Genomic DNA, 12,654 nt, shown 5'->3' on the forward strand with positions numbered 1-12,654 from the left:
TAATCTGGGCATCCCAAAAAACTGCTCCAGGGGATCATTTCAATGTGCAAGTATAATGGCAGTGTTGCATATAATCCTTTGACTTTTTTCTGGTAATTTGTTATAATTCTATGCTCACAGTTATTGCACTAAAACAACATCTACAGATCCCCCTGATCCCAGAAACAAGATACGGATTTGACCCTTGTGTTTCATTTTCCTATATTAACATGAGAATATTTTGTGTGATATGTGTTAAAGCATGCATCTTTCTCTTTTTTACTAATAGTTAATGTTTGGGGTAAGCCTGTTGATATTACTCCTTTAATTCTTGTGTTGTAATGTACTATAAAGGCAAAATTATGTAAGGAGAAAGAATCGGGGGGAGGCAAAGAGGCTATGGAATATTAATTCTTCCACATTTTTCTTATTCTAGAAGCAATCTTAGCATTTTTAATCAGGGATACAAACACTGATACCTGGATTCACTTACAGTAAATGCAGATTATCAAAGCATGACCTGCAAATCATACTGTGCTTTGTGTGATGGCATTTTTTTTCCTTCTGGAAAGATTTTATAGCTAGCACACATAAATCTGTGTCACTATTGTTATGACATGAAGCAATACCCTGCATGACAATCAGCAGGGAAAAGGGCACCTCTTTCCTATTCTGTTATCCAACTTTCAAGACTAGAAAACATATGGGGCCACTTACAACATTAGCACTTTTGTTTCCACAAGTTACTCTTGCAATGAAAATCCTTATTGCTATTAAAAAAAAATTTTTTTAACTATGTCTGCTCACAAGTCCGATCTGGCTATGCCAAGAATCCCAGAAGTGCCTCAGCATACCATTTTCTAGCACATAACAGACACAAGTGTTCCTGAAGTTATTATCAGAGTGACTTCCATGAATGGAATTTGTAATGTCAGAAGTGACTTCCAACGTTCACTCAATTTTGATATGTAAAATAAAAACAGTCAATACTTATTTGCCCCCTCTGAAGTCAGATTCCAATGTGGCTTGATCTAGTTTTACCTGCTAAAGAAGAAAACTTCATTGTTCTCTACCAAATGATCAGAGGCAATGGAAAGTGGGTAGCAAATAAACATACCCTATGAGACTGTCTGACATTCCCGAACAATCTGTAACCCACACATAGACTTGTCAATTTTCTCCTTGTCAAATGTTCCTTTTCTGCTGATTGCTGAATAGCTCATTAAGAATATACAAACACTGAGATCCAGCTGAAAAAATGGGAAGAGCTGTCTCTCTCTGTGGATATTTTTCTTTTTGTGGGTCCTAACAAAATATTTTCAGCTATAAATTACTATTTTCATGTCATGCAGTTGTTCCAATGGAAGTTTTCTAGGTGTAACTCGCCCCCTGACCCTATTGCTAAGTGTACACGCAGTGATGAACACAGTTATGTCTGGTATTACAGTTACAATGACATCACTCGCTTACAGCTCCTTATTGCTCTGATGCTTTTCAGAAGGCAATGGCATAGGACAATGTTTCTCAATCATTTTGAGCTAAACTGATTCCACTTTATGCACTCCCATTCTATTACTAACCATGTGTAGGTAAACTAATGCTTTTAATTGTGTGCTACAGCTCTTGCTGCGTGCAAGGATCTATGGGATGCTAATTCTAACATTAGCATTAGAAGAAGAACAGAAAAAAGCTGCCTTCCACAGAGTCAAAACATTGGTCTACCTATCTCAGAACTGTCTGCACTGAATGGCAATGGCTCTTCAGGGGACATTCCCACCCTTACCTGGAGACACTGGGGACCTTCTGCGTAGAAAGCAGAACATCTGTCACTGAACTTCAGCCTTTCCCTTTCTTTCTAAAGCCACATACATGGAAATATGATTCAAACTTCTCAAATCAGATTAGAACACAATGAGGTCATCCTCACAATTCAAACCTTGATCAATGAAGGTCTTCTGCTAGCCAGTTATGTAAGAGGAAGACTCCATTGTCCTCAGAATAATTTTTCAGACAGCTTTTCATAGTTGCTAACTAGGTTTTCCCATCTCACAGAATGAAAACTAACACCACAAAATATAGAGAGAGGTCACTCAAACATGGTGGGCTCTCATGTGGCTATGCAGCACTATCTTTCTGAAGACAATTTAGAAAAATGTTAGCATAAGGAAGACTTCAAAGTACTGCTGGAAGGAGATGTATCAAGTACTGAACTATATAAAAAGAATGAGCTCTGGATAAGTCACTGCTGATACAACACCCAATTGACCCAGCTCTACCATCATTCCTCTTCTCCTCCTCTCTGCTCTTTACTCTGCTTTTGAAATCTGGAATTGCGGCTCTAAATTTTAGCAAATCTAGTATCGCAGCTATTTCCAAATTCATTTTGAATAAGCTCTGTGCGTCTGTAGTATTCTTTTTCCTATTAAGTGCTCTCTTTCCTCCTTCTGAGGATTTTCTGAAGATTGTTGGCTTCCATTGTGTGGGACTTTGGGAAAACAGCAGATTGAATCAAACAGGGTTGTATCAGACCCAATAATTATGCCACATAAATTTCACAATGCTGCTATGCCTAATATAGTAATGAGATTCTTACTGATATAGCAGCACTGATTCCTACTACTGTGTCACTATCACAACCTGGATAGTTGGGCCCTACCTTTAGGTAAGGTGAGGTAGGTCATCTCAGACCATTGACGTAGGGGTACCAATAAAGGGAAGCAAACTGTAAGTTATAATGGATTATATCTAGTGTTAGTCCTACTCAGAGTAGACTCACTGACATTAATGGACATGATTCAGTTAGGCCCATTAATTCTCATGGGTTTACTCTGAATATAACTTAGTTGGGTACAACACTTTTGTATCACCACAGGAAGGCGTCATTTGGACTTTCTGCCACAGGTACCAAATGTCTTAGGCCATCTCTAGTAATCTCATATGGCCAGTACAACTGTTTTAATTCACATAGTTAATTCATGAACTGATACATATATGTGATTAATTCCAAATTCTACTTTGACAATAATTTCAGAGCATTCATTCAAAAATTAAAGCTCATCTTTAGCTCCTTTGTTTGAAACCTTTGTTTTACTGGTAAGAATGTTACTTTCATACATTGAGAGTGTTCTCCTAGCCATGTTTACTCAAAAACAAATCCCTTTGGATTCAGTATGATCACTCCCTAATAAGTATGTTTATGATGAAGCCAGAGTTTTTCAGAATTTAAATTACATTCACTGGAGAAGTATATAAAATTAACTGTAACAGCTTTACAAAATTACATGGAAATAAATGTAAAAATTAGTTTATAACATCAACTCAGAAATAAACTAATATTTGTACAGTTATACAGGAGTATGCTGAAATGAGTATTTTTCTACAAAATGTTGAAACAAATAGCGTGGAAGGAGTATAAAGGCAATGATTCTAATGCCAGCTGTTTGCCAAAGGAATTTCTTAAAAACAGACAATTACAAAAGGCAATATTGTTTTATTAGCGGGCAAAAGATGTGCTTGATAAATTTAATTGACTTCCAGAACACTTAGTGTTATTACTAAGTGGTAACCAAATTAAAAACATTATAAATATAACCCTGGGGGAACAAGAAAATAATGGCAAAATATGATGATTCAAAGAAAATGCTCAGTGTTTCATATGATGTTTCCTAACTTCAGCCACCTTATAGATATTATAAGAGTATAGTAGAAATGGTGGCTGCAGATTCTACTTACTATCAATAATAACGCTTGAGCTTTGACTCAATTAAATATATTATTTCATTTGGTAGAGAACCATTCTGGATTGTATTCAGGCTTTTAAACACTACATATATCCCTACACTACATATTATGGCCATTTGAATTATTTACATTTCTTCATGACAAAACTTGCCAATTTCTGATGTTGGTACCAAGATGCTTGAGCAGCACTCGGTAGTGTCATTATCATAATAATTTTGAAATTAAAACCTGTCTAAAACTCTGTGGAAAGCTAACAACCAGTTCATTAACCATTCCTGTTAGTTTGTTTTCAATAATGCAGAAATGATTAGAAGTTTAATTTGTTAATCACCTGTGTTTTGACTGGCAGTAGTATATGAATCTCTGCAGAAGTCTAAACTAGCCCTTGCAGAAAATAAAACATGCTAATGCTTTATTAGGCCTAATAATTTTTTTTTTTTTTAAAAAACCTATCACACCTGGGTAAATCATTGACGGCTGCACAATTAATTTCTCCTTAACTCTGTTTAATTTTACAGGCAATGATGAATACAGCTAGGAGAACAGTCTGTCTATCATCAACAAGATTTAGTACTTCACTCACCAATCATGTGGTTTGCAACATGAACCTGGATATCCCACTCATTGTAGAAAACCATCTGACACTTGATGCATTGATAGGTCTTCTTCTGGAGAAAACAATGATAAAGTGTTAATGAAAAAAAGTTAGTAACCTATTCACTCTCGTAACACTTATGGAAAAAATACAGCAAGCTAAAAATATAGATATGTTAAATATGTTAATGTGGGGCGGTATATAAATACAATAAATACATAAATAAAATATTTATATCCTCCATTGCAAGAGTTACTGCCCACTAGACATAAGCTACATCCAATGAGGATGTCTACTTATGTATTGCCCCCCTCACCAAAGGATATGCACTGTGAAATAACAGAGACAAAAGTTAAACTATTATGCATAAAATTTACATGTGTATATATATGCAAACAAACAATTATTACAATTTAAATTTCACAGAAGTCAAGCCAATTAATCTCCCAGCAATTCACCCCAAGTAAAATAAATTGCCCAATTTATTTGCACACACAGAGATAATCCTAAAGCAGTTCTTTTTCAATTACTTTACCTCACTTTATTAATATGTTTTGAGGTTGTACTCCTATGTAAACATACTTGGCAGCAAGCCACAAGTAGATTATGTACTGGTGTAGCATGAGAAACAGAACCTGCTTAAGTTCTTTTTTATGTAGCTAAGGCCTCAGACTTACTTATGAGTAGACATATATAGGATTGCACTGAAAGACTGCAATCTTCCAACATCTTGCTCCTGCCCTGCTCATGCCCCATCCCGGTCAGGGGCAGCAACACAGATGCTGGGAGGCTGTCTCCATGGCAGTGCCCTTCCCTGCTGGCCACTCCTGCTAGAGAGTAAGCCTCAGTAAAGACAGCAGGAAACATGATTTGGATTAGGTTGAAACGGCTGCCATAGTGTAGCTAAATTAGTGGAATGGGATGGGATGGATAGTTTAAGCCTGGAGTCCCATGCATCCTCACAACTCAGTAGAAGACTTCCTCCTAAGTAAACATGCAGAGAGTTGACCCAGGGTAGTTAGATGCAGACAAGGACAGAGTTTCTGTACCTTTATTTATTTATTATGAATTCTTATAACTTGCTCTTCAACATACAGTGAATGCAACAACATAGCAAATTAAAATAGCATATAACATAAAATTTAAAAGGATACATATATCTTATGTAGCAGGTTTACACACTTTTTTGCCTTGATCTTTGGGGTAGAGGTTAAGGATGAAACAAGAGGGCAACCAGAATGATCAAGGGGATGGAGCGACTCCCTTACGAGGAAAGGTTGCAGCATTTGGGGCTTTTTAGTTTAGAGAAAAGGCGGGTCAGAGGAGACATGATAGAAGTGTATAAAATTATGCATGGCATTGAGAAAGTGGATAGAGAAAAGTTCTTCTCCCTCTCTCATAATACTAGAACTCGTGGACATTCAAAGAAGCTGAATGTTGGAAGATTCAGGACAGACAAAAGGAAGTACTTCTTTACTCAGCGCATAGTTAAAATATGGAATTTGCTCCCACAAGATGCAGTAATGGCCACCAGCTTGGATGGCTTTAAAAGAAGATTAGACAAATTCATGGAGGACAGGGCTATCAATGGCTACTAGCCATGATGGCTGTGCTCTGCCACCCTAGTCAGAGGCAGCATGCTTCTGAAAACCAGTTGCCGGAAGCCTCAGGAGGGGAGAGTGTTCTTGCACTCGGGTCCTGCTTGCGGGCTTCCCCCAGGCACCTGGTTGGCCACTGTGAGAACAGGATGCTGGACTAGATGGGCTACTGGCCTGATCCAGCAGGCTCTTCTTATGTTCTTATGTTCTTATGTTCAAATGTTTCCCATGCTATTGTTTTTAATAGGCAGTTTACACTATGGTTTTAAACAGTGATTTCATTTTTAACCTCCACCCCCTAAGACTTGGACAAAAAGGTATGTCTTGACTTGCATTCAGAAAGTATACAATGACAGGGTCAGACACACCTCCCAGGTTAGGGCAACTTGGGGACCATCACAGAGAAGGTTCTCTCACACATGACCACCTCAAGCTTCACCAGTTGTGCAGGAGCTATACTCGCTGAATTCTACTGCACAACTATTAAATGGTGCTGCCCAAGCTGAAGCACCAGCACCACTGTCCTGCACACAGAAAACCAGCATGCCAGGGAGAATTAATTCAAGCAGACATGCTATATTTCTAAGTGCTAGGACGTTGTTCCATTTTGTTTGTGCTTAGGTTCAGAGAAACTTTGTCCACAACCGAATGGTATATTAGCAGATAGAGATCTCCAGTTAAAATCTTCTAATCTTGCTCCCTTTTAGAAATAAAGCTTTATTTCTTTTCAAAGAGAAAGTGTATTTGTACTTCCTGTCTTACAAAGATAACATTGATATAGATTGCAGCCTAGAAGTAAATTATTTGCTCCTTAGTATTTGTGCACGACTAAGACTCCAATCCTAAACACATCTACCAGGGGGCACTTCCACACAGCAGTTTATTGAGGATTCACACACTCAAGTTTTGTGCACTGTTCACATGATGATGTCCTCACCAAAATACCATCCTATACCCCCTTCCGTTAATCTAGATTTACCGCTTAAATGATAAAATAACATGGAATCGCATTTTGATGAGGACATTGTTTGGACCCTGCACAAAGCTTGTGTAAATGAGCAGCACTGAGTCCATAGGTGCATGTGGAAACATCCAGGGAGAAATCCTCAGTGAACACAATGAGACTCTTCCCCCCCCCACTCTGATTGTCCTATAAAGGCTTGTACTATGAGCTGGATTTAATGGGACACAAACCATTACAGTCAGCTTCCTGTTTGATCGTGTAGTGTCATCTAACCCATTACAAGCAGTAAGAGATGGGGGGGGAGAGACTAGCAGAAAAAGAAAATAATCTATGTTCAGTAAAAATATGTTTGTTTTGAAGAAAGGATATTAAAACTCTTTATTAGGTGATAAGAACATAAATGGCAGCAGAATCTCAGTTCCTCAGGCTGCATGGGATAGGTTTGGGCATCATTTTAACACAGTGAGGCATTAAATACCTACTACTGCAACTCGACAGGCATGTTGTCCTACTTCCTTTTTAAAAAGGTCTCTCTGGGAACCTCTTCCTTGAGTATCTGATGTGCCAAAATTTTACCAGACATAAAATAAAAGAAAGCACCATAGAAGAAAGAGGTGGAAATACCAAATGGTCTACTATAAAGCAGAACATCTGAACACCCTAACTGTGGATATGGAACAGTTTGTTTGTTTCTTAGCCCCCTATGGTGACTGATGATGCTGGGGCCATATAGATGGCCAAATGGGAACTTACTACAGTGTGTCAGAAAGCTCTTGTAATAGGCTGGCCAAATGAATTAGTTCTTCCCCCCCCCATATTGAAGAACATTTTGCCATATTTCTTGACTTGATCAGAAGTCCAGAGAAAATAGGGGAAGATTCTCTTCTTTACTTTGCAGAAGAAATACAAATGGTCAGCCTTCTAAGTGGTTATATGCATGCTGTAATAAGTTACTGCTTGGTAAATTCTATTCACCCAATGTTACAATTGCTGGAATGGGAGACAACAACACTTGTAGTTAGTTACCTGAACCAGTGTGGGGTAATAGAAAAAGTAATCCTGTGTTTCTCTCATTGACTCTCTTGTAACTTGTTTGTTTTTTGTGCCTCTCATCCCCCTTCTCCTCATACCACACATTATCCTTTGTTCTCCGTCCATGAGTAAGAACGTGTCATCCTAAGCTCCCACTCAGAAACTGCTTTTTATGCTACAAGTAAATAAAACTTTAACTTTCTTTTTCACCTTTACCAGAGGTCTTAACAGACCGTTTTGGCTGCAACTGCTGTGTAACTTTGCTGACTTCCAATAATACAGGAATGTGCCTTATACTAAAGTCAGAACATTGCTCTATCTAGCTCGATATTGTCTATTGAAGCACCCATACTTAGAAATGTCAGAGACTGAACCTGGGTCCTTCTTCAAGCAAAGCACGCGCTCTACCACTGAACTATGGCCCTAATTTAATTAAGACTTAAATAATCTATCCAAGTGGTAAAAGTCATTCTGAAAACTACATGATTATTATGTAGCTATTGAAATTCTCACAAGAATAATTTAATCTGGCTGATTAACAGATAGGTTAAATGATCAATGTATGTGGCTGAACATTTAATTTCATCAGTTCTTATTTTTCTTGAGCTGTGTACCTAACAGCAAAACTCATGTTTTCTAAAAGTGCCCTATCTAGCTGAAATTGAAGTGACATAAAGTGGTTCTCTAAAACAGTTGATGATCTTTGATTACAACACAGTCCTTCAAGTTTCATTTGCATAGCATCAATCCATAATTTGGCACTGCTTCTGAACTTGCCCCTAGTTTTAAGAATTACTGGTAGATGTCAACAATCACAGAGTTTATGACAGTTCCCACATCATATCCCTATTCAAGCCAAAGATTACAAAACTAGAACCTCAAACTATAATACCTGACATGTGCAGCATCTGAGTAATTTACAGTACTCCTATAAAAATCCCAGAGGGAAATCTTAGAAAATTACATTTACCAGTAAATCTGAAAGCTAACTCAGTGCCTTCAATAAATGTTGAAATGTCATCTTCATTTCTATCATGAACGTCTAAATCTCATCCTCATTTCCATCATTTACCAGTAAAGGACACTTATAAACCCCATGACACAAACATTTCTGACATGTCCTGATGGGCCTCCTAAAATCTTGAGAATTGCAAGTAAATATCCAGATTCACCAACTTTCATTTACCACAGCATATATACCCTATCAAGTTTATTTCTTTCATTATTTATTGAAGTATTTAAAACTCACACTTTCATAAAGGATATCAAGGCATTTATACAACATACAAAATTATAATCAGTGAAAGAATTATTAAAACATCCTTAAAAATGTCAATAACACATCAGTAAATACTAGTTCATATTCGGAAGCCTTTCAGTTGCAAACTTGCACATTTATCATATCTGTAATTGTTAGGTAGTGTATGAAAACTCCATGATATTGACATTATGTAGAGAAAGTAGCCTGTCAAGACACATGTTAAATCTAGGCTACCATTTGTTAAAGGCAGCTATTAATTGTGCTTTTAATATAGACTTACATTCTGTCTCAAACCCAAATAAAGATTTTTGAAATATCAACTAGAGATGAACTAAAGCTCGAGCACTATTTCTGCACAGTAATTTATACTAATCTGTATACTTTTATAAAGATCATTTTAAAAGTTCATAAAATGTGTTCATTTTCAGCACAACATTCTTAAAATTTATTTATTAATTTATTTGTTAAAACAATTTCCCCTTAATGCAACAAAAACTGGGTGTGACTAAATATCACTGAAACAAGTTAGTCATGACTATTTAAGTCTCGTTTTTAGTGGCAATTTCTCACTTATAACTAACTTCAGTTGGATTTGTGCCTTTGCATAAATAATGCTGGCTGGGGAAGAAAACTAGCTTCAGTTTAATTTTAGAAAAAAATGGACCAGTTCTTTTCACTGATTAAGAATGAGGTGCAAGACATGTTGAAATTAGGAGAAATGTATTTCAGATACTTGCTGCTCCAAAACATACCATTCTAGGTAGGAAAATGTGAAAATACTCTACTAAAATTGCATCTACAATAGACTTTTAAATAATAACCATCTAAGCTAAGAGATTTATCATGGCAAGCGCTTTAAAAGATGTTGATGCTGACACGCAGACCAACATACACTGCGTAAATAACAATCAGTCTCATTTTTTAACATTATTTCCCTTTAGAACTAGTTAGAAAATATTTCTTGCTCCCACATGATCGGCTTTATATATGGTTTATTAGCATACCCCTAGCATCGCTCCTGATATGTGACTTTATTGAAAAACAAAGAAACGTAACCTTAATGGCAGGTCTTTTCTGTCATCAGAACTGTAAAACATAGTGCATGTCAAGAATTGCCAACAAAAATTATGACAGATGAATACAATGTCACAACATACAAAGATTTCCTCTCCTCCCCTCTTATTTGAAGCTTGAAAAAGCAGGGGAAATCACTTGACGACAACAACAACAAAAATACCTTGGCACTTACTAGCCTCTTCAGAATGATCTGATACATTTGCAGATCAACACAGACATCTTCAACAACAATAACAATAGACTGTTTTTGTCTGCTGCTAGATCAAACACTAGTTCTTTTTAGACATCAGATTGCTTCTAAAATGTTACTATCAACTTTTATGAAGTCAGCAATCTACTACCTGGACTTGTGTCAATGAACTTAGATTCTTAAATGATAAAAATGCTGTCATATTCACATCCTGCTGAAGCAAACATAGCATCCTTATTTCTATCATTTTACTTATTTCAACAAAAAAGCAAAGGATTTTGTTTCTGAAATCAGCAGCAATACCTCTAATTTGAATGCCTATTAAATCACTCTTGAAAAAGTAGATGTTGCTACTACTATTATAGCTTTTCAATCTTTTTTCTATTAGTCCATCTATCCGTCCATCCCTCCCTCTGTCCCAGAAGGAGCCGAGGGCAGCAAACAAAAAAACAAAATATTAAAAAAAACCTTAAAACATCTCAAAAACAAAACATCTTTAAAACATTTTAAAAATAAAACATCTTAAAACATATTTTAAAAACAATCTTTAAAAACATCTTAAAACAATTCCAGCACAGACACAGAATGGGATAAAATCTCTATTTACAAGGCGTGTTGAAAGAGGAAGGTCTTCAGTAGGCGCTAAAAAGATAACAGAGATGGCATCTATCTAATATTTAAGGGGAAGGAATTCCAAAGGGTAGGTGCCACAACACTAAAGGTCTGCTTCCTATGTTGTGTGGAACTGACCTCCTGATATCTGCAGGAGGCCCTCATCTGTAGATATCAGGTATCCTAGTTCCAAGCTATATAGGGCTTTGTACACCAAAACCAGCACCTTGAACTTGGCCCAGTAGCTAATGGACAGTCAGTGCAATTCTTTCAGCAAAGGGGTAACATGTTGGTGATATCCTGTCCCAGTGAGCAGTCACACTGCCACAGTTTGCACCAGCTGCAGTTTCCGGACCATCCTCAAGGGCAGCCCTACATAGAGCACCCTACAGAAATCCAGCCTAGGGGTTATTTAGGATAAACCCTCCAAGCCAAAGAGTCTATGAACTAAAGTTAAAGATGGGGAAGAAGACAAATATAACGGCAAGACATACTAATATTTATTTAGTGTGACTTTTACTTTTCTTTATTTCCTGTACTTGTAGACCACTTTTCACCATACATGGTCACAAAGCAGTGTTCAGAATGTGTTCTTGTTTATGGAAAATAATATGCTCTTGTGGGGGGCAAGCATCTAATGGATGAAAAATGCTGGTTTAAAGGGCACCTTTCAAAAATGTTGCCAGAGAAGAACAAGGAAACTCTGTGGTGTCACATGGACAAAGGCCTTAAATAGGAATATAGCTAGAATGAGAACTGCAATATGGGTTGAAACAAGGCCATTAAATCCCAGGCAGCTGCCTTCAAAAACAAGAGGTTAGGGTTGGTATAGAAGCTATAAGACCATTTTTTGCTTGCCCATAGTCAGGGACTGCTGGCTTATGTCTCATCAATGGGAGCTAATAGTCAGGAGATTTTATTTTTTCCTGAATGAGCAATCTATTTGTAGGAGTTGCGGCTTGAGAACAGATCTTTGTAGGGGCATTTATGTGTGGGAAAGAGAGAGAATCAGGCAGAAAGAGCTGTGAGATGGCTAAAAGTGAATCGCCCCTGGGTTGCAGGCACTCTCTTTGAGAATAGCAGATTTGTTGCCAGTTGCGGGGGTGTCAGCTTGCTTCCAATATGCTCTGCTTGTATATTTGTAAATAAACAAATATTGCAAAGACATCATAAGTCTCCAGTGCTCTTATTCAAAGGAAATTAAACTCTGTAGCACTGCCCCTGGAACTTTTCACTACCGTATATGAGGAAGTGGGGAGCATGTAACAGTGTAATACCGTTGCTTAGGAATATAAACTACTATTACTAATTACACACATCTCAATCCCTCATTCAAAATTCACCATAGAAGTATACTAAGTTTTTCTTACCTCTATACATTGAAGAGAAAAAAACTTAGTTCAAACACTGTTAACTACATCTCCCCTTCCAAAATTAATGGTAGACTTATAAGCTATTAAGGAAGGTTGAAAAAGAGATTACATACAGTAGTATGTGGATCAAGCCTAAAGTTTCGTATAGATACCTATATCAGGGTTTGTTTTTTTAAATTGTTGTGCTGACTGGGGCTGCTGGACCAATGGCTGAATTGCAACAGTTTACAAA

General features: G+C 37.1%; 1 protein-coding gene across 15 annotated transcripts in view; it reads right to left on the reverse strand.

The window, feature by feature from the left end:
• ZNF521 (zinc finger protein 521) overlaps positions 1-12,654 on the reverse strand; it is a 422,310-nt gene that overhangs the window by 232,719 nt on the left and 176,937 nt on the right. For all 15 annotated transcript variants that reach the window (XR_009759190.1, XM_061597293.1, XM_061597339.1 and 12 more), the window contains one exon: positions 4,304-4,388. Coding sequence is in view for 14 of the 15 variants with exons in the window: in XM_061597293.1 (XP_061453277.1) it covers positions 4,304-4,388 (85 nt within the window). In the remaining variant the exon portion in view is untranslated. The remainder of the gene's footprint in view (positions 1-4,303; positions 4,389-12,654) is intronic.

Source organism: Rhineura floridana, chromosome 1 (genome assembly GCF_030035675.1).
Source record: "Rhineura floridana isolate rRhiFlo1 chromosome 1, rRhiFlo1.hap2, whole genome shotgun sequence".
Classification (NCBI taxonomy): domain Eukaryota; kingdom Metazoa; phylum Chordata; class Lepidosauria; order Squamata; family Rhineuridae; genus Rhineura; species Rhineura floridana.